The sequence below is a fragment of the Pleurodeles waltl genome, chromosome 9 (assembly GCF_031143425.1).
Source record: "Pleurodeles waltl isolate 20211129_DDA chromosome 9, aPleWal1.hap1.20221129, whole genome shotgun sequence".
Classification (NCBI taxonomy): domain Eukaryota; kingdom Metazoa; phylum Chordata; class Amphibia; order Caudata; family Salamandridae; genus Pleurodeles; species Pleurodeles waltl.
The window spans coordinates 776,571,211-776,591,154 of record NC_090448.1 but is presented as its reverse complement, the minus strand read 5'-3'; the positions used below and the strand labels follow the sequence as shown (position 1 = coordinate 776,591,154).

The following is a 19,944-nucleotide window of genomic DNA, read 5'->3' as shown; positions in this document are numbered from 1 at the left end:
TTTGCACATGCGTCACTAGGCATGCGTGTACCGAATGATTATTGTGAATCATGTTTTATTTTTTTCTTTACTTACTGATGCAAGATGGACAGTTGAAGTGGTAAATAAAAATATTTATTTTTTACTGTGAAAGGGTGCTTTTTTGGAGTGGACAGGCCGCAAATGGAACCTTCAAGGATCTCAATTATTATTATTTTTTTTTAAATGACTGTGAGGGGTGACTGAGCAACAAACGAGCAGGTGGATGGGAAACAAAAGTCAGTGGGGGAAGCAATGGATGGGAATGAAGAATAATTAAAACATTTTTTTAAATAGCCAAGGAGAAGGAAGCAATGGACAAGCTTGCGGGAGGTGGGGACACCACGGAGTGAATTAAGCAGGTAAGGAATAAAAAGCAGTACACAAGGGAGGAAGCAAGTGGGGAGAGGAGGGAGCAGCACAGTGTGCTTGGGGAGGCGTTACGGTGATTTGGAGAGGAGAAAGCAGCATACAAGGGAGAGATCCTGAAAAAACATGCACTCTCGTGAATTGACTAATGATCAGTGGAAAGATGCAAGTTACCCCATCAAAAGGATGGCAAAGAAGATATGCTTTGGTAGATGGACACATGCATGAAAAGAATTGCAAACCAACTAATAAGAAGTAATTAGATGAGAGCGACAGTAAAGCCAACCTGTGGTAACCAGTGGTAAGAGGTGGATAGTTTTTATATAGTCGCCAAGAGGTCTTCGAAAACACACCGCTACAAGCTGGCTACTAGGCAAGCCTTAAAAAGGTCTGGCTGAGTTAAGAAGGTGTTGACAGGCAAAGAAAAAAAAAAACATTAGTGTTTAAAAACAGTGTTCGTAGCAAAGTAAGAAAGTTAAGCTGGAGCCTAACCTCAGACCATTACCAGTGACTGAGAATAATTCAACCATTCCACCCATCACGTTCTATTTTTCGAAGCAAAATTGCTGATGGAAGAAAGGAAACTAAGAAACCCGTTGAAGAAAGGAATCTATATTTGATCAGCATAGTCTATAAATTCATGAGCTTAGATGCGAAGAAAAGACATGGCCCCCGCTGGAGGAAGGCCAATGTTCGGATTCCGGAAAGCTCTAAATCCAGTTGACCTGGAGGAGAGGGAGTGAACTGATCATTAACTTTATGGACTTAAATTATGCACAGAAACCAAAAGGCATTTGTATACTTCCATTTATGCATATAGTAGTGTGATGAAACAGCCTGTGTTAACTGGTGGTTCTCTAAAACTGCCTTATGGCCACAAAAGCTCTTAATTTTTCACATAATCTGTCAGATTTCATGAACATTATTTAGATACAACATGCATCCATTAAAGTTAAAAAGAAAACACGATACTATTAAAAAAATAGATTAAAACACCCAAAAAGTAATAAAAAAAACAATCTACATTTCAACGAATACAACAGCCCTGCAATAATACTCGCTAACACCATAAAAATATAAAAATAGTGAAAAGGACATAATCTGTCAATAAGCGACAGTAACAAATAATGAAGTGTCATCTTGTCTTCTTTAAAGGAATCCTGGGAAGAGACAATGCTCAGTGAACACAATGCCCGCTATGCAAAGGGAGATCTGGAGAGAGTTGGACCTTGGCTTCAACTGTGTTACACCACGTGGAAGCTGTCCAAACATTTTGTTATTGCCAACGTTCTGTGTATTTTATTACAGAAAGTATTGATTTGTAAATTTTTCAAGTGCTATATTAGAGATATTTTGCTTCACTCTTTTGTAGAGCTTTTTCATCAGTTCCCACTGTCTTTCCACGGTACAGACTTTAGAATAAAAGAACATTGTTGGAAGTGCAGAGACAGTCACATTCCAATCAAGTCAGCTCAAAGTACTTAGGTGAATCCTCTTGAGGGTCTGAGGCCAATGCCTAAAAATAATAATTTCCCAGTTTGCTTGTTAGATGCACTCACCAATATAATAAGGCCACCGAAATCACGGGCCTCTTTCTGCCAACCTTTAACCCTTTCCAGAAGATAAAATGTAATAAGGAAAATTAACATACCAACACTTCAGCTTCCGCACAACCAAGCAGAGCTTTCCAACTAAACCATCTACGTCTGTGTTTAAGAAAGATATGTGGCTGTGGTGAAATACACGAGGAAACGATATTTACTTTATTTTCAATTTTAGGTATTTGGTCTATCGATGTCCTTCTACTCGGAAACAACTGACATATAAACATCCTACATAATACAGCAGACATCCCATATCACATTACATACACAAACATAAACCACAAAAAAATACGAACATCTACATTAAAGTAAGCACATCTACACTCTACAATCTACAAAGCTCTGACAGTTAAGGTTACCAGTACAGACTCAAACGATTTTTGGTCACTTGTAGGAGCGGAGTTTAAACCCCAGCTCTCCAGGTTGTGAGGGAAGTAATTAAGCCATTAGACCAAACTTTCTCCCTCAACTTAATTGGAGATATTGGAGCGAGCTGGAAGTATTAGTTTGGTTTCTTATATATTGTTGTAGTCTTCACTATGGATGGATTAAAGAACAATGTTCTATCTTAGATGGGAGTAAATCATCCAGTCCTGGTGGTATTGAGGTAAGCCAATAGACATGCATGGCGGTATCTGTTGTTATGCATTGGTTACACGATTGGTTCCGGGCAAAACCAACTCAGCTTTCCAAACGTTAGATTACTTTTGCATTAGGAAGCAGTAACACCAATTATGTACAATGCTTAGAAAAAAACAAGAGGATATGAAGTGCTATACGAAAAACAAGTTATTATTACTTGCAGTTCTGCATTTCCCATCATAAATGCTTGAATAAAGTATTGGAATGCAAATGGATAAACGGCCCATACCCTTCATGGCCCAACTTGTGAGCTATAGTAGCTGTTTTATGCACTTGAGACTGAAAAGGTGATTTAGACCTTTGCAGGTGATCCGTCAGCCTTTCAGGTCATCAAATATGGAGAACCGCCAGGTATACTGTGAGATCTCACTATCGGGGATCTCACTGCCTTCAGAGCAAACAATGGCGCAGAGACTGTATTCAAGACCTGATAGTATGTCGAGTGGGTGAGATGTTTGTTTGACCCCTTCACCCCGTCCTGGGCAACATTTGTTTGCTTTTTTATTTTTTATTTATTTTTTACACACAAACAACCAAAGCAGGAGTTTGTCCGGCCCATCAAGTGATTTTCCTACTCATGCATCACATAGCACTCCAGGACAGGGAATTCCACTGACTTCATCCAGCGCTAAAAAGGCAGGGAAGCAATACTATGATCTAGTTATCCAGAGATGGGAGGTCCAGCAAGTCAAGTGATTCTGATGGTAGAACCAGCTGTGGCTGCACCATGGGAAACAATGTGTTTCTTCCACCTATAAATGCTGCAGGTAGCCATAAGGTTGACCCTTTTTTTGCTGGATGACAAGCACCTGCCAACTGCTAAATAACCTTGTGTGAATTACTTATATCAAAGCAGAATGGGTCTATAGTGGGAAAACAGAGCCTAATTGTTGAGTCACAACAGACTCCAGTGAGAGTAATTTTACAATATATACAAGAGCTACAGCATAAAAGTTCAATGCTACTTCAGGCACCGGCACCTATATTGAGACACCTTTCTGACCACAACTAAGTGATACCATTCAAACAGAATGCCATCCAAGATAGTGGTGGGAGGATCTAATACAAGTCATCATTTGGCAAGAGATGTTAGGGAAAGTTGGCAAAAAATAAACCAGGAACATTTGATTCTCCTATGAACTCGAATTGAAGAGTAGGCCATATTGAACAGGAGAAGGCTTACTTGCATCCTTTTTCGCTTAATAAATGGGATCTCCCACTTACAAACATCACCTCTTTCCTCCATACCTTTGCACCCTCTGCATCCGATGCATCTCCATTATACAGCAGAGGCTCAGATGTGTAAGCCTTATTATTACAGTCTGTAGCTATAAAGCACTCAAAATTATAATGCAGTTTCCAACTCCATGAAACCCTCGACATTACCAGGTAAATAAAAAGAGGGACCAGATAATCTGGGTTAACTTCACAATGTGAGTGACTATCATTCCTCAGATCAACAGGAAAATGCTGACCACAATATTGGCCTTGTACCTCTTTGGCTTGGCTCCACAAATCCTGCTCCAGTGGGTTCACATCCATGAGGGGAAGAGTAAACTTGAAATAAGGACGGAGGTTCTTGTAGATAAAGACAAAGGGCCCAGAAGCGACTGCAATAGCTGGGGTGTGGGGCTCATTTTGGTCCATCAGAAAGGAGACTACGCTTGTGGGGAGATCAAGCAGCGCATTCTCTGTCATCAGGCAAGTACCCTTGAACACCTTCAGCTTCATATTAGACAACCCAGTTCCTAAATCACCAACCACCAGCTGGAAAGACAAAAAAAAAAAAAAAAGGTTAGAAGCACAGAAAACAGTCCTATGCAACATAACCCCGCTCTTTCTTCACTTGACTGAGACCCATACTCATTGATAACTATGGATTGACTCTTAAGACGATTCACATATGTAAATTAACACAAGTTTTTTAATACATTATTATAACTTCTCATTGCTCTTCTAAGAGAAGTAGGCAACAACGATTTTGTCTACACAGAAACCAGTGTTTTTTACCAGGTCACATCTTAGACAACAGACCCAGGCTGCAGAGTATACAGATACCACAGTCTTTGGCCATGGCAACGCTTTGATGCAGGCCATACTGATCTTACAGACTCAGTCTTCAGACAGCAAAAGTAAACCATAGGTTTCATAGATTTACTGCTAAGAACTCTCACAGCAGAGCAGCCTCTAAATACAACAGACATCAGGGTTTCAGGTATCAGACTAAGTCTAACCTGCAGGATACACATCTCAAAGACTCAGGCCTCACCAGCGAAAAACCACCTACAGGGTATCCAGATTTTACAAGCAGGGTTGGCCTGTAATTAGAGCATAAGGACGGGCCACACACACGTGCTCATTCACACTCCTGCATTCACACGCACACAGACACCCAGTCACATCATGCACTCACATATATTCATACATAAATGCACCCATGCACCAAACATAAAACCTTCTGCTGCATCTCTGGAGGGAAGTCTCGGAGGTTCCAGAAGGATTGGGACTGTCTAATGAGGGGAGGCGGCAGCCCATCACTCGTCATGGAGCGGGAAAGGGTAAGTGAGAGTTGCTAGCCGCACCCCACACTGTGACCAGGTGTCAGTGATAGACACTTGGCACACAGCTAATTTAGGGCTTAAAACCAAGCACCCAGGTCAGAGTCTATCAATGACACTCCCCCTCCTCATGGGGGGGAGGGGAGGAGGTCTTTCATGTTTTTTGTCAGGCTGAAGAAGTCATGGTCACAGGAGCTGGGACATCTTTAGCCTGGCAAAGATCAGTTCAGGCAGGTAGGCCCCTATGTATTTAGTGCATGTATAGGACCAGTATGGCAACTGATTGCCTGACCTGAATAAGAAGAGTATCTGTCAAGCTGACGTTTGATTAGCCTGAAAGACAATCTTCATTTCCGGGCAAAAGTGGGTGGGCATGGGCCCTCCACCCTTAAAATTAGGCTGCTGCTGCTTATAAGCCTAGGCTGGATCTATCCATGAAGACCTCAGAGGCCTAGTGTTACAATATTAAGGCTATCTCTCAGGATTTTCAAATAATACAGGCCCTGCCTAATCTTGCATCTCTCTCTGTACAAGACACTTTCCAGTTCATCTCGCCCTTAAAGAAATGGCAAGTGACATCCTTTCCCTCATTCTGAGGAATGATGAAAAGTTTGGATGCGTCGGAGGAGAATTAAATGAAGAAGTGTAAATCTCCATTAGAGGAAAGAGGGAGAACTGTACCAGTGCCAAAAACAAATCGTCGCCCTGAATAAGAAACAAGTGAGAATCAGCCATGCATTGGGAAAATTATTAAATCAATAATAATGACCAATTTATAAACAAACAACACAACAAACAAGTAACTTTGACTCAGATAGATGCAGCTAAATAAGCAATACAATTATGACAAATCAACTAGTGCCCTGTGAGACGTCAAGGGAGAAAGATACATCTGCACAGGATGATGCAACATGTATATAGCTGCAAATTCCTCCATCCTGATGAAGGCCTGAAGTGACCAGGCCGAAATGATGGATTCCTATTCGATATGTATTAAAAACAAAGAAGGCTATAAGAGAAGTGCCTGACGAGATATAATCTATTATGTGATGTAGATGCTATGATATAAGATGTACCCTGAGTATTATGAAAATTCTTTCTTTCGAGTGCTTGGTGAGTCTGCTTGGTTAGATATATAATGTTTTTATGTGTAGGATGTACCTCATTTCTAATGAACTGATGGTATTTTTTGTTTATTATATTGATTAGTTCACAATAATAAAGAATGAAATAAATTGGTCCCTATATCTATCTAATTCTTGTTGGTAAGGATACTCCTGTCGCTACAGTGAAGGAGTATCTTTACTGCCAAATGTGGTCTGCCCACCAAATTTAAAGGCGAGAGACCTAAGGGTCAATCACGGTGGAGACTACTTTGTTGTAATTGATCCCCTCCGACAATCCTGTAAACTAACAGCCATCGGAGGATGACCTGTCATGCCACAGACTTAATTTAGATGGGCAGAATGAGCAGTCAGTGTTCACTGCCCATCACTGCCAGGAAAACCCTGGCTGTAAGGGGCATTGATAACTGCTAAATACTCTACTCGAGATGGGAAAGGGCTCCCATGATGAGGCGGGGATTACAGTTTTCATTAACAAAAAGAAAATCATGTTTCAAAATTTTGTTTTTAAAGATAAAAAAAGGAAGCTGTTTGGTACAGGGCTCCATCCTGCTGATAAAGCCATGTATCAAACAATAAAACCCACTGACAGGAACCGCTGTGATGGTAGTTTCTGTCAATACTTTTTAAAAGACAACCAGATTGGTGGTCATTTGTAAATCTGGGGGGCCAGGGCGAATGAGTAATTTACTCCCATGACCTGGTGGAACAACGGGCTGTTCGCCAATATATAAATGAGGCTCCTAGTCAGTTAATTATTCTAAGGACCCCTGGATATGAGCGAAAAAAGCCCAGAAAGGATGTTATTTGTAGTTTTGGTTATTAGTGCCTAGCCATCTACATTAAGAAAGAGGCCAACCTCATTATGAAGTAATCTTTTATCAAATGGCACGAAAAAACTAAGGTCCTTGTAGTAACTTCAATAGCAAACTTTGTCTTCAAGCTTTTTATTTCTTTTGGTAAAACAGCCCGCACACCGTGTAACCTCCGCCTTTCTCCAATTCAACTGTCCCCTTTTCATTCTAAACCCCAACATTCTAAGTAAGAATTAAAAATTCCAAGTAAGAACTATACATTTAAAGATACACTATAACACATCCAAACCTTAATAACACCATCACTACACATCTCTCTTGAATAGAAGTTTTTTAAATATATATATATATATATATATATATATATATTATACACTATTACATATTGTAATGGTAACGTAGTTTGCGACATATGCTTAGTCACACTAAATATACACTTATTCCTCTATTACATTTTTTTATGTAAAAAATCTCTCAACTTCATTGGTGTTCTTATACACCTATTATATCTTCCCGTCCCACTTCAAGTATTTGCTTCACCTTGATCACTCACCACCCTTGGTTAACTAATCTCCACTTCTCTTCCAGTGATCTTTTCTTCACATACATCCTCCATTCAATCATAATTTCTCTTCCTCTCTACATCGCCTACATTCTTACATTTACACAACCGGCTTAAATGACACAACTTACCGCCACTCAATCGTGCGGAGTTGCAAAACAATTCACAAACTTTCAATGGTTCGCTGAACCTTCTTTCACCTTTACGTACTTTACCATCTTTTTTTTTACTTTGACCCATGCACCTACTTCCATTGGCACCATTTTCACATTCTGTTTAATATCATAACCCATTCTATACGTTTCTATGGCCTCAAATATATATATATATATATTTTTTTACATTTTCCGGAGACCATTCTGAGACTCTACTCTCCCAAATCCATGCACACTCTTTGCTAATGGGCTCTCTACCTCTCATTATGACAAAAGGCCTTTTTCCAGTACTATTACTGGAAGTAATTCTGTATGCCCCAATCATCCTATTTACTTCCTTTTCCCAATTAATTCCACTACTAACAGCCAATTGAACTGTTCCTTTAATCACCCGATTAAATCGTTCCACCAAACCATTGCCTTCAGGATGATAGACCGACATCAACTTTTGAGTAACGCCTTCCCTTTGTAAAAACTTTTTTAATGAATCTGCAATAAATTGAGAACCATTATCAGAAATCACACACTTAAGTAAACCTTCTTTCATGAATATTTTATCCAGAAATTGTTTCACATCGTCACTTTGAACTTTATCTGTGACCTTCACTTCAGGCACTTAGAAAAATGATCCATTACCAACATAATATATTTGCTACCACACAGATCATTCTCAATTGGTCCCATAATATCAACGCCCACTATTTCCCATGGCATATTTGGACAAGGTACTGGACATAATGGTGGTTTAAACGTCTTCCGCATTTTATCAGCATTCTCACAACTGACACATTCTGTAACTAGTTTTTCCACATCACTATTCAATCCAGGCCACCAATACATATTCTTTAGTCTCGCCTTGGTCTTGGCAACACCTAAATGTCCTTCATGACATACTTCTAATATCTTTGCACGCAAAGCCTTCAGTGGCACAAACTTACCACACCTTATCAATCTGCCTTGTTCCTCACTCAGCTCATTGCAAACTTCCCAATAACTACGTTCATACTGACTAAGAGGTTTCTTGTTCGGCCACACAGAACGCACATATGTCAATGTTTTTTGTAATTCTGTCTATTCCCATGGCCTTTTTCTATTCAAATTCATTAACTTCATCCTGTCCATCATCAAACAACAACGCAACCTGCTTTACCTCCTCTAATTCTTCATCACCTTCCTTCCTTAGATCAGCAGGTAATGGCATGCAGCTTAAAAAAAACAGCCACTCTATTCTTCACCCCGGTATGTATTGCACTTCATAATCAAAATCCAACAATTTCACAGACATTTTTACTAATCTGGATGACGCATTTTGTATCCCCTTGCTGGTAACGACTTTAGTCAATGGTTTATGATCTGTCCTCACAAACACTCTGAGTCCTCGAATGATAGGAATAAGCCCATGCGCGGTCCAGGTCCCGCCCGAAACTCTGCTGCGCGGCTCTGCAGCGCTTTTTGCGCACTACTTGTCATCCCCTCTTGTTCCAAAGGTGGCCATCAGCGTCGTCTGCCCTGTGGCAAAGCTCATAGAGCTGCAGGTTCAGGAAATTGGTGGACAAGATGCACTTATCAGTGCTAGTCCACGAAGGGACTACAATTACCATGTTTTTAGAGGCAGCAACCATCTTGGGGTGTGGCAGGCCTATAAAGCCCAGCCACACCCAAGCACGTTGCTCACTATTTTGAAGACTTCGATGCAGTCAGACCTCGTGGGGGTTCCTCTGAAGAAGAGCAGATTTCCTGCATGGCAGATGGACGGCAAATCGGAGTACCCTTGTTTCCATGGTGAATTCAGATATGAGTAGGCCGTACTCATAGCAGTAAGGTCTAGATGAGCCAAATCTTGAAGGGAGTAGTATTTCCAAAAGGTAAAGTGCCCCTTAGCACAACGAGCAAAGCGTTTTCAGAGTAAAGCCGTCTTGGCGCAATGATTAAAGCGCTTCAGAGCACAGAAGTAAAGCGCCCCTTAGTACAACGAGCAAAGCGCTTGAGGACACACATGTAAAGCACCCTTAGCACGACAATCAAAGCACTTCTGTCCACATGAGGAAAGCGTCCTTGGCACGGTAATTAAAGCGCTTCAGTCCACATGAGGAAAGCGGCATTGGCACGGTAATTAAATCGCTTCAGTCCACATGAGGAAAACGCCCTTGGCACAACAACTAAAGTGCTTCAGCTCACATGAGTAAAACGCCCTTGGCACAGCAATCAAAGCGCTCCAGTCCACAAGAGTAAAGCGCTCTTGACGCGGCAATCAAATTGCTTCAGTCCACATGAGGAAAGCACCCTTGGTACAGCAATCAAAGCACTTCAATCCATATGCATAAAAGCCGTTGGCACAGCAATCAAAGTCATCCAGGCCACATGAGTAAGGCGCCTCTTAGCATAACGAGCGGAGTGTAGCGCTTCAGATGAAACAAATGAAAGCGCTATCTGGCATAAGGAACAAAGCGATTCAAGTTCAATGAGTAAAAACTTTCCGGCCTTTATAGTTGTGAATGTGAAAGTAGTTTTGGAGATAAGCAAATTATAGTTTTCATTGTTTTTTGGAAAGCATAATACTTGAAAAGCATATTTAATTTTTTGAGATTTTCTAGGTCATGATCAAGGGTTTATGCTATGAATGTATAGATGTTACAGGATTGATATTCAGAGTATGATCATAGTCCAAAGCTCTTGCCATCTCTTGGTTCTGAGGTTGTAGTTTGCTCTTGTTCCATGATTCGAAGAAGGGGCTTTGCCCTCACTTCAAAAGGGGTCTCCATCTGGTATCACGGAGACGCAATTAGTCAAGAGTATATTGATGAGTTATACTGCTATGAATGAGTCATTGCATATTTGTTCTAACCTTTTCTTTTCAGATCTCTCTCCCTGCTGTTCCCTACCCTAATTCCCTTCCCCCCCGACTGGCTTCATCATAACTCTGTGCTATAATAGCTTTCTGAGTTGGTGATACCGGGAGGTGGGCCTTTTGTTCATCAACGTGCAGATCCTGAGGAAAGGAAACTGACACCGAATATACTGTTGGAAATGGACCAGACCCCAAGTACAAGCAAGCATCTCCTTTTCAATTACTGAATATTTTGCTTCCGCCCTGGTTAATGCTCTTGATTAAAAACCCACAACCCATTCCTCATTCTCATCATTCTCATCATTTCTTTAAGACAAAACAGCTCCTAAACCTTTTGTACTGGCATCCGTGGTGATGAATATCGGACTCAGCAGATGAATCCCTTAAATTTTTTTTTTTTAAAAACAAAAAAAAAAAAAATGGAGCATTAATGATTTCTACTTTCAATTTCTCAAATTCTTCCTGACAGCCCTCAGACCATTCAAACTTTACTCTATTTTTTAACAACTGTCTTATTGCATGTGTTTTTTCTAAAAAATTATTTATGAATTTTGAAATAAACTCCAACAAACCCAAAAAAGCTCTCACTTCGTCCTTATTTTGGGGAGCAGGTGCTTTCATGACTGCCTTCACCAACTCTTGTTTGGTTTTATACCTTCCTCACTAATCCCATGTCCTAGATACTTCACTCCTCTCATAGCTATTTTACATTTTCCAAATTCCACAGTTAACCCTTTCTTTTCAAACACATCTAATACCATGCATAACTTCTCGAAATGTTCCTCCTTTGTCTTTCCCATTATCAGTACATCATCTTGGAAAAACATAACCCCACTGATATCCAATAACCATTCACTCATTATTCTTTGAAACATTGCAGCTGCAGAAGCTAATCCGAATGGCACCCTTACAAATTGAAAGCATCCAAAAGGTGTAATTAACATCGTTAACTTCCTGCTATCTTGCTGTAACTTTATCTGATGATAAGCTGATTTCAAATCAAGCGTGGAAAACCAGCTCATTCCCCTTGTGTTAGCGAACATTTCATTAATCTTTGGTAGAGGATATTGATTCACTACTATATTCTTATTCAAACTTCGCAGATCAACACACAATCTTATCTTCCCATTCCCTTGTTTGACAGCCACCAACTGAGAAATCCATTCCGCAGACTCTATCTGCTCAATTATGCCTTCGGATGTTAATCGTTTAAGTTCACTCAAGCCTTCCTCCCTTACAGAAAAAGGCACGTACGAAACTTTATAAACACACGGCTTAGCATCCTCTTTCAATACTATTTTATGACTAAAGTAATTCAGGCATCCAATCTTCCCAGAAAACACTCTGGGATACTTATGCACGACTTCATTGTACACATCATCACAACTCATAGATAGCACAGGTTCAGAACCATTTGGATTCAAGATTATATCTAATTTTCCTTGATCTTCCCAACCCAATACCGATGGACCTTTTTCAGATACATATAACTTGCACATTGCCTTCTCTCCATTGAATTCAAATTCCATGTTTCTATACCCCAATAAATCAATCCTTTCTCCAGTATAACTTCACATTCATCTTTTCTAAGTTATCACCATATACTATTTGAATTTTTCCTTCCAAATATCCTTTTCAATTATGGTGAACGGTGAGCCTGAATCAACAGTTACTTTGACCACTACACCCCCCATGCATACTTCAGCCAAAGCTTTGTTTTCATTCCTTGCTCAATATCTAACGGATCATATTCAATGCAAAATAGTCCTTCATCATTGCTATAATCATCTTGACAATCTGAGACTGATACATCTTCTTCAATATACTTTCTTTAATTTTATTTTTGCATTTATTGATAACAAAGCCAAACAAACATCTGTAAGGTCATTAAGTACAAATTTTTGTCAAATTGAAATGTAAGGAGCAACAAAACCGTATATCCATCATACGGATACATCAATAAAAAGGCGTCATACTGCCACTAATCGTGGTGTAAACAAAACCGCATCATTTAGACCTTCTGACGCAGATAATGAAGGGAAGGGAAGTAATATCAACAGAGGAAGAGCAAAGAGCAGAATGGGAAAGAATAAAAAGGAAAAGGGAAAGTAAAAATACAAAGCTAAAAAAGGGGGGGAACAAAGGGACATTGCAGCAGTCAGATCACCAATATAAATGCAAGCAGTAGTTGGATAGCATGGAAGGGGAGCATAACTATACATAGTCAATGGGGAACGCTGGGCGACGGTATGTTATTTGATGCACGGGTCTCCAAAAAGGATCGAAGGGGGGCCCATACATCTCTCGGTTGGGAGCCCTCAGGCATAAGTTCCCAGTATATCATTAGTTGTTCCTGACAATACAAAGCATCCTGCAACCATTCTCAGCAACGGGGAGCTCATCGACGCCCCCAGCACATAGCGACCCTACACTTAGGCAGCAGCAGCAGTCCCACCAGTCTCCTGTGCGTGGCGGGAATCCCCGCAACATATCCCAAAAGGTCAAGTTTAGGGGTGTGCGGCAGTCAGAGTTCAGTCATCTCCTCAATTGCCCGCAACACCTCCATACAGTATTCCCACAGCGCCGCACAGCTCCATGCGAGGTGCAAAAAGTCTGCATCAGGAGCCAGACATCTCTCACAGTGCGCATCGGCTCGGATACCCATACTCTTCAATCTACGATGTAAAAAATGTAAGTAAATAAGGCGCAGACTGTAGTTAGGGGACAGCTCTCTCATATGCGCGCAGCATCTTTGCCACACGTCATCAGGAATGGTTTCACCTAAGCCCATCTCCCAGTGGGCTTTAGCTTTAACCTCAGTCTCAGACACCGCGTTCTGTATGCAAACATATAGCCTCGTGATAAGTCTGTGCAGGGATTGCGTTTGTTATTTAAGTTCCTGCGCTCAACACACCAGTTGCATTGCAGGAGAGCGGGGTAACACGCACTGAGCATGGCACAAATTCTGAGAAAGAATAGTCGGTGCAGTGCAGTGTTGTGCACATCCCCAAGTGCTGCCTCTGAGGAGATGAACATCTTATCAGAGAAGCAAGAGCCCAAGGTAGTTAAGTTGGACTCACGAAGAAACTTACAGACTTGGGCATCCTCCGACAACTGCATGTCAGCAACATCCAGCACCGGCATCGAAGGCGTACCGCAAAAGCGCAGTCCAGGCTCTCACCGTACGGGCCACAGTATCGACCTCTTGCAGTCTGGGTCTGATTGGGCCAACCAGCACCCCCGGTAGTCTATCAGGCCACACAGTGTCGCTTTCAGGTGCCAAATGTGGTAGGTATCGGATAGGGTTTAGCCAAAAATGTGCAAAATGTGCCTGCGCAACTGATAACAGAGTGCTAGATCCAGGGCCGCCAAACTCTCCAATACAAACGGAAATCTCAGTTTTTCCCATGAAATTCTGGGCTGCCGACCAGCCCAGACCAGAGCCACAGGTGCGGACTTGAGCCGCTTAAAAAAAAAAAATACACTCGCTGTAAGGACAAGAGGTAGTTTGATAAATAAATACAAAAATTTGGGCAGAATAACCATCTTCCTTATCACTATGCGACTCGTCAGCGAAAGCAGCAATGAACGCCACACCTCCACCTTATCTTCCAACCACATAATAGCTTTGCTGTAATTTGCTGACCAAAGCATATTAACGTCCCTACTCAGCCTGATACCTAAACACTGCACCGGTCCGTCAGCCCAGCCGAGGGGGTATCTAGAGGGAAACTGTGGTGTTGCCTCTATCGGAGGCTACGATGCAGACTTGGACCAGTTGATGGTGATCCCAGAAATCTGCCCAAAGCAAACTATCTCATCCAACAGAGCGTCAAGGTGCAGCTGCAGATTGCAAACATATAGGGCGACATGGTCCGCATACATGTAGATTAATATTGGATGCTGTTGAAATGCCAAGAGACTGTGACTGTGGTGCTGTCTCAGGCGAGCCGCAAGCGGTTCCATTGCGAATACCAAGAGCAGCAGAGACAGTGGGCATCCTTGGCGAGAGCCCCTGGCAATCTGAAAGAGGTCAGAAATAGTCCCATTGTCTCTCAGCCGGGCAGACGGCTGCGAGTACAGCGGGCGGATCAGCTGAATAAACCTAGAACTCAACCCCACCGAGCTAGTAAAGCAAACATATATAGCCACGCCAGAGAGTCAAAGGCCTTAGTGACATCAAGGAACACCGCCGCCGCACGGTCATCAGGATCAATCCTGCTAGATATTCCAAAATAGGTACGGAGATTATATAAGGTGAAACATTCCGGCACAAAGCCGGACTGATCCAGCAGCTACAGGGAAGGGAGCAGATGCTTCAATCGGGCCGCAATGAGCTTCGCCAGGATCTTATTGTCTATATTGATTAATGAGAGGGGCCGATATGAATCGCAACAGCACTGGTCTTTCCCGGACTTTAAAATAGTCACAATAAAAGCCTCCCAAAGCGAGGCTGGTAGAACACCGGTCTCAAGAGCCTCTGCATACACCTCCAAGCTGTGCTGTACATATATATATGCATATTCCTTATAGGAGGACGGCATTAGGCCATCCAGCCCAGGCACCTTATCACCCGGTAAACTGCATATAGCCTAGATCACATCATCCACCGAAAAGGGAGCGTCTAGATATAGCCTATGCGAATTCTCAAACCACAACAGGCTGATATCTGCAAAGTAATCAGTGGTGGCCGCTGAGTTCAGCCTCAAGGGTACAGCATACAGGCCTGAGTACAAGTCAGTGAGGACACACTTAATCTCCTCAGTGCCGGTATGCCGCTCACCAGTCGAATCAGTCAGCTCTCCAATATAATTATTTGCCCACGGCTTACGAAGCATTGTTGCCAGTATTCGGCAAGACCTATCACCCTCGCCATATCGCCTTGCTGTAACGTTCTTCCCTAGAAAGCAAACTTCGTGAAGAACAGCCTCCTCGTACTGTGTCATCTTTCCTCTCAGGGCAGCCAGAAGGTTCTCCGACCAGTCAGAGTTCAAGCGTTTTTCAAGATCGTCAAGCTGGGCCTCCAGATCCGCCAAATCCCACCTTCACACCTTCAGCACTCCGTGCCGTTTAGAGAGGCAGACCCCACAGATTACTGCCTTGAAAGCCTCCCACACAGTGCCAGCAGAGGTCACAGACCCCTGATTCTCAGCAAAGTAGTGGACAGATCTCGTTCCTAAATACCTGATCCGTAAGCGCACCAGGAGGAAGCCTCCACAAAAAGCCACGACCGGGGCCTCCAGGAACAACCAACTGCAACATGACTGGCGAATGATCCAACAAGGTACGGGCCTTATGCTCAACTGACTGCGTTCAGAGCTCAACATCCCTGGTGCTGAGCCATCTATCTATACGGGACCAACTACCATGCACATAATTGATGCAGGTACCTTCCATGTCGGTTCCATGCTTTGCCCTCCTTAGGTCCACCAAAGCACCCTCAGCCATCACGAGAGACAGGGCCCTGGCAGCCACTACATGCTGTGGTCTAGCCTGGCTTTCACGATCCGCCACGAAGTCCAGCACCACGTTGAAGTCACCCCCCACCCCCACAGCAGGGAACCAGGGCCCAGTAAGCCAACCAGCCACCACACTTCCCAAAATAATTCAGGGTCATCAGTTTTTAAGCCATAAATCAACACCAATCTGCATGGTCTATCTAGCAGTGCACCTCGCAGCATAACATAGCGACTGTTCGGATCCACAAGTACCTTTTAAGTGCGGCACTGTAGCCGCTTCCGAATCAAAATCGACACGCCTCATGCATATCGCGAATACATTGCAGCGTGACACTCACCAATCCAACCAGCTTTTATCCGGTGTTTTGTGACTTCCAACAGATAAGTCTCCTGCAGCATACAAATGTCAATCGTATGCCGCTGCATATAGGCATATATCAATCGCATCTTAAGCCCATCATTCAGCCCACGAACATTCCAAGTGAGGCAGCGCACAGGCATCACTTTTTTTTGCGCCTTCCCAGCAACCTATCTAAACATACAACTCCCCATACCATCACAACGGAGGCATCAGCGGCATGCAGGGAAAGGAGCAGGAGTGAAAGAAAAAAGACAGGGGGAGTAAACCAAGTACAGAACATTACCAACCCCCACCCACGCTGACCCCCCAAATGGGTCAGTACTACAATCCCTCCCATCCCCAAATACATATCCCACAACATAGTAGTAAACAATTTGAACTGACTCATCCAATGGGGCGTCAGCGCGGCCATCCGAAAACCATCCCAAACGGGATGGAAGGGCAAGGGGACTCTCAATGCACGGTATACAGCAGAACAGCCGGCACTAACATTAAAATCAACAACAAATTTGCAGGCCGCACAGCGCCAGGCAAGGTCACAGGGGACCCAAACAGTAGAATGTATCTAGTCATTGTCACTTAAAGCATCTCCCTCTCTGCCAGCAGCCCGCAGGCTCTCCGACAGTGCCTTTTTAGGGACAGATTTAGCGTATTTAGCAGCCAATTTCGGGTCAGTAAAGAAGTGCAGCTTGCCATTATGATGCACTCGCAGTTTAGCTGGGTAAATGAGTGAGTATTTAGCATCGGTCTGGCTCAGAATGCGTTTCACCGGCAAGAAAGCCTCACGGGCCTCCTGAACACCAGGAGTGTAGTTGGGGAAGATACTCAGTTCAGTGTTATATAAATCACAGGTCTATGCTCTCTGGCTAGTCTAAGTATAGTGTCCCTATCTCTGTAATTCAGTAAGCGTACAATAATAGGGCACGCCAGAGCTCCCGGCGGAGGTCACGGCCCCAGGGATCTGCGGGCCCTCTCCACCACCAACACCCGGGAGAGCTCACCGGGTAATTGCGCAGAAAGCATTGTTTTGTCATAGTCCTCCATGCACCCGATGGCCGTCGATTCTGGGAGGCCCAAAGTGCGGATGTTATTACGGCGGGACCGGGCCTCGCGGTCCTCGTTTTTATTTCGGATCACCTCCAGCACTCGCTCCATGCGCAGCAACTGTTCTCCATCTCCGCAGCGACCATCTTCCAAATCCAAGATGCGTGATTCCAGCTGCTCAAAGCGGGCGTCATGAAATCTAACTGTTCCTTTAGACGCTCCATTTGCTCAGTTAAATGGTCAAGCTTGCCGTCGATGCTAGCCAGGCTATGCTTGAGGTCTAGGAACATAGCCTTCATGGAGGATGCAGAAGACTCCTCAAGCGGCAGATCATCCGCTGACCATCCAGTTGGGCCGCTTTTCTTTTTCCCACCATCAAAAGTGAGCTTAGGCTGCTTCTGGTCCGCTTTCCCCATCCTCTACGCAGCCAACCAGGGCAGCGTTCAATGGGGCACCACCGCACCACACCAGTAGAAGTCTCCTGATAAGTAGGGCCACCTAAAGCCAGAAGCTCCACGCTGGCACTAACTCCCGCTCGTCGCTCATATCACAGCAAAGCAAGAGGGAGGAGGGGGTGCCAGTCACCAGAGCCAGGCCCGTGTCCGTCACCGCACAGCTGGCCGCGGTCACTTAAGCCAATTACATCAGCCCTCAGCAGCAGCACTCCCATCCACGGGGCCACGCGGCTTGAGTCCTGCCACCGAACAGGCCCCTCAGGACACCAATAGAGGGGCCCCAACTGATCTAGAGAGGCCAGATCCAGGATCGCCGGCAGGCCTCCTCCAGAGGACAAAAAAGCAAAAAAAGGGGGGGGGGATCCACACCCCAGATGCCACAGGGGTCACACCCACAGTTCACAGGACACCAGCAGCCCCCCCAAGGCTACCAAAACATGGGGGAGGGCGACAGGAGGCACCAGCCCCCAGTCCAGTCACCGACCGGGCCCTGCGAGAGCCAGATCACCAAGCGCCGGCTGGGTACGCCAGGGAGGCCGCCCTTAGGCCCCCGGCCTCCAATCGTGGGGCGAGATGACAAAGGTAGGAAGGGGCCACCCCCCGTGTCACTCACCAGCTCGGCCATCGGCAAAGAGGCCAGCAAGCACTGCAGAGGCCTGCGTGCCTACTCAGCTCCACTCAGCAAGGCCGAGCAGGCCAGCGCAGTCCCCAGCGCCCGACCGGCGCTCGGCCGCAACCAGCAGCCTCTCCAAGCCCTCTGACGCAGCCCCCGGTAGTCTGAGGAGGCGGGCCGCTGCTCCGAAGGAGAATCTTGTAAGATTGGTCCCCCGCCGAGCAGAGCGTCGCGGTGTGGCAGCCATCTTGCGGGATGGCACGGCCACGCCCTCTTCTTCAATATAATTAATATTAACTTTTCTAGAACTCTGGCACACTCTCGCAAACTGCCTCATACGACTACACAACCAACACTTTTGATTTTTTGCGGGACATTTCTTATTATCCGCAAAATGGTCCGTACTCCCACACCTATAAAAAAAAATCCGTACATGATGATCTCGTTGCTCCTTCTGGTTGGTGCGAATGGTTTTAGTGTCATTTCTACCACTTAGTGTTTCTCCTTTGGTGACTAAAACACGTTTAACATCCTTTGCATCCTCTTCCATAGCTTTCACGCATCTACCCGTAAGTTTCGCTTTTTTCACCAAGGCAATGATCTCCTTCAACGGCGCTTCACCATTTACCCACAACTTGTCCTGAATATTAGGATTGCTCGTATGCATAACTATCTGACCCGGATGAGTTCTTCCTGTAACTCACCAAATCTGCAAGTCTTCGTTAAGTTCTTAAGGGCCGATACATATGCCTCAACAGATTCCAATTTGCTCTTTCCGCTGAAATTCTTTTTTAACCGGTCCAATGCTACACACGCTGTGGGAGAAAAGTGAGCATCCAAATCCTCTAATGCTTGTGTGAAAACGTCTCCTCCTTCTCCGTCACCTCTTATTTTTTTTCCATTTCATTGTACAATTCAAAACCTCCAGGCCCAATACAGTGTAACAATATTTTCTTCTTCTCCTCTGCAGAAAATTCTTCTTCCTCAAATGTATCTATATAGTTACAAAAATACTCTTTCCTTTCTTGCCACCTCATAACTGGTTCACCTTTAGATAGAAGAAAAGGCTGAATTTTTTTTGTATATGTATATTCTTGTTTTTATATCATAACAGGTTATTTACAGCTTGTAATATCCAGTCATGTTTGAATGTGACTAAACCTTTAATATGAACTAATAAATACATCAGAATCAGCATCCAATATTGTAGTTCGCATTCCCTTTGCTGACTGCCACACAAGTGTCTTTGATGTAAGCGTTATCGCATGTACTTTCATGTATGCGATAACGCGTTCCTAGTAAATCCTTAACCCCTTC

At 43.9% G+C, this 19,944-nt stretch overlaps 1 protein-coding gene across 2 annotated transcripts in view; it reads right to left on the bottom strand.

Moving 5' to 3' along the window:
- The window catches only part of BBS1 (Bardet-Biedl syndrome 1), a 373,242-nt gene that overhangs the window by 292,991 nt on the left and 60,307 nt on the right, over positions 1 to 19,944 (bottom strand). Inside the window, exon 4 of one of the 2 annotated variants that reach the window (XM_069207969.1) lies at positions 4,128 to 4,400. The exons of the other annotated variant lie outside the window; for it this stretch is intronic. Coding sequence (XP_069064070.1) covers positions 4,128 to 4,400 — 273 coding nt within the window. The remainder of the gene's footprint in view (positions 1 to 4,127; positions 4,401 to 19,944) is intronic. 2 annotated transcript variants of the gene reach the window in all.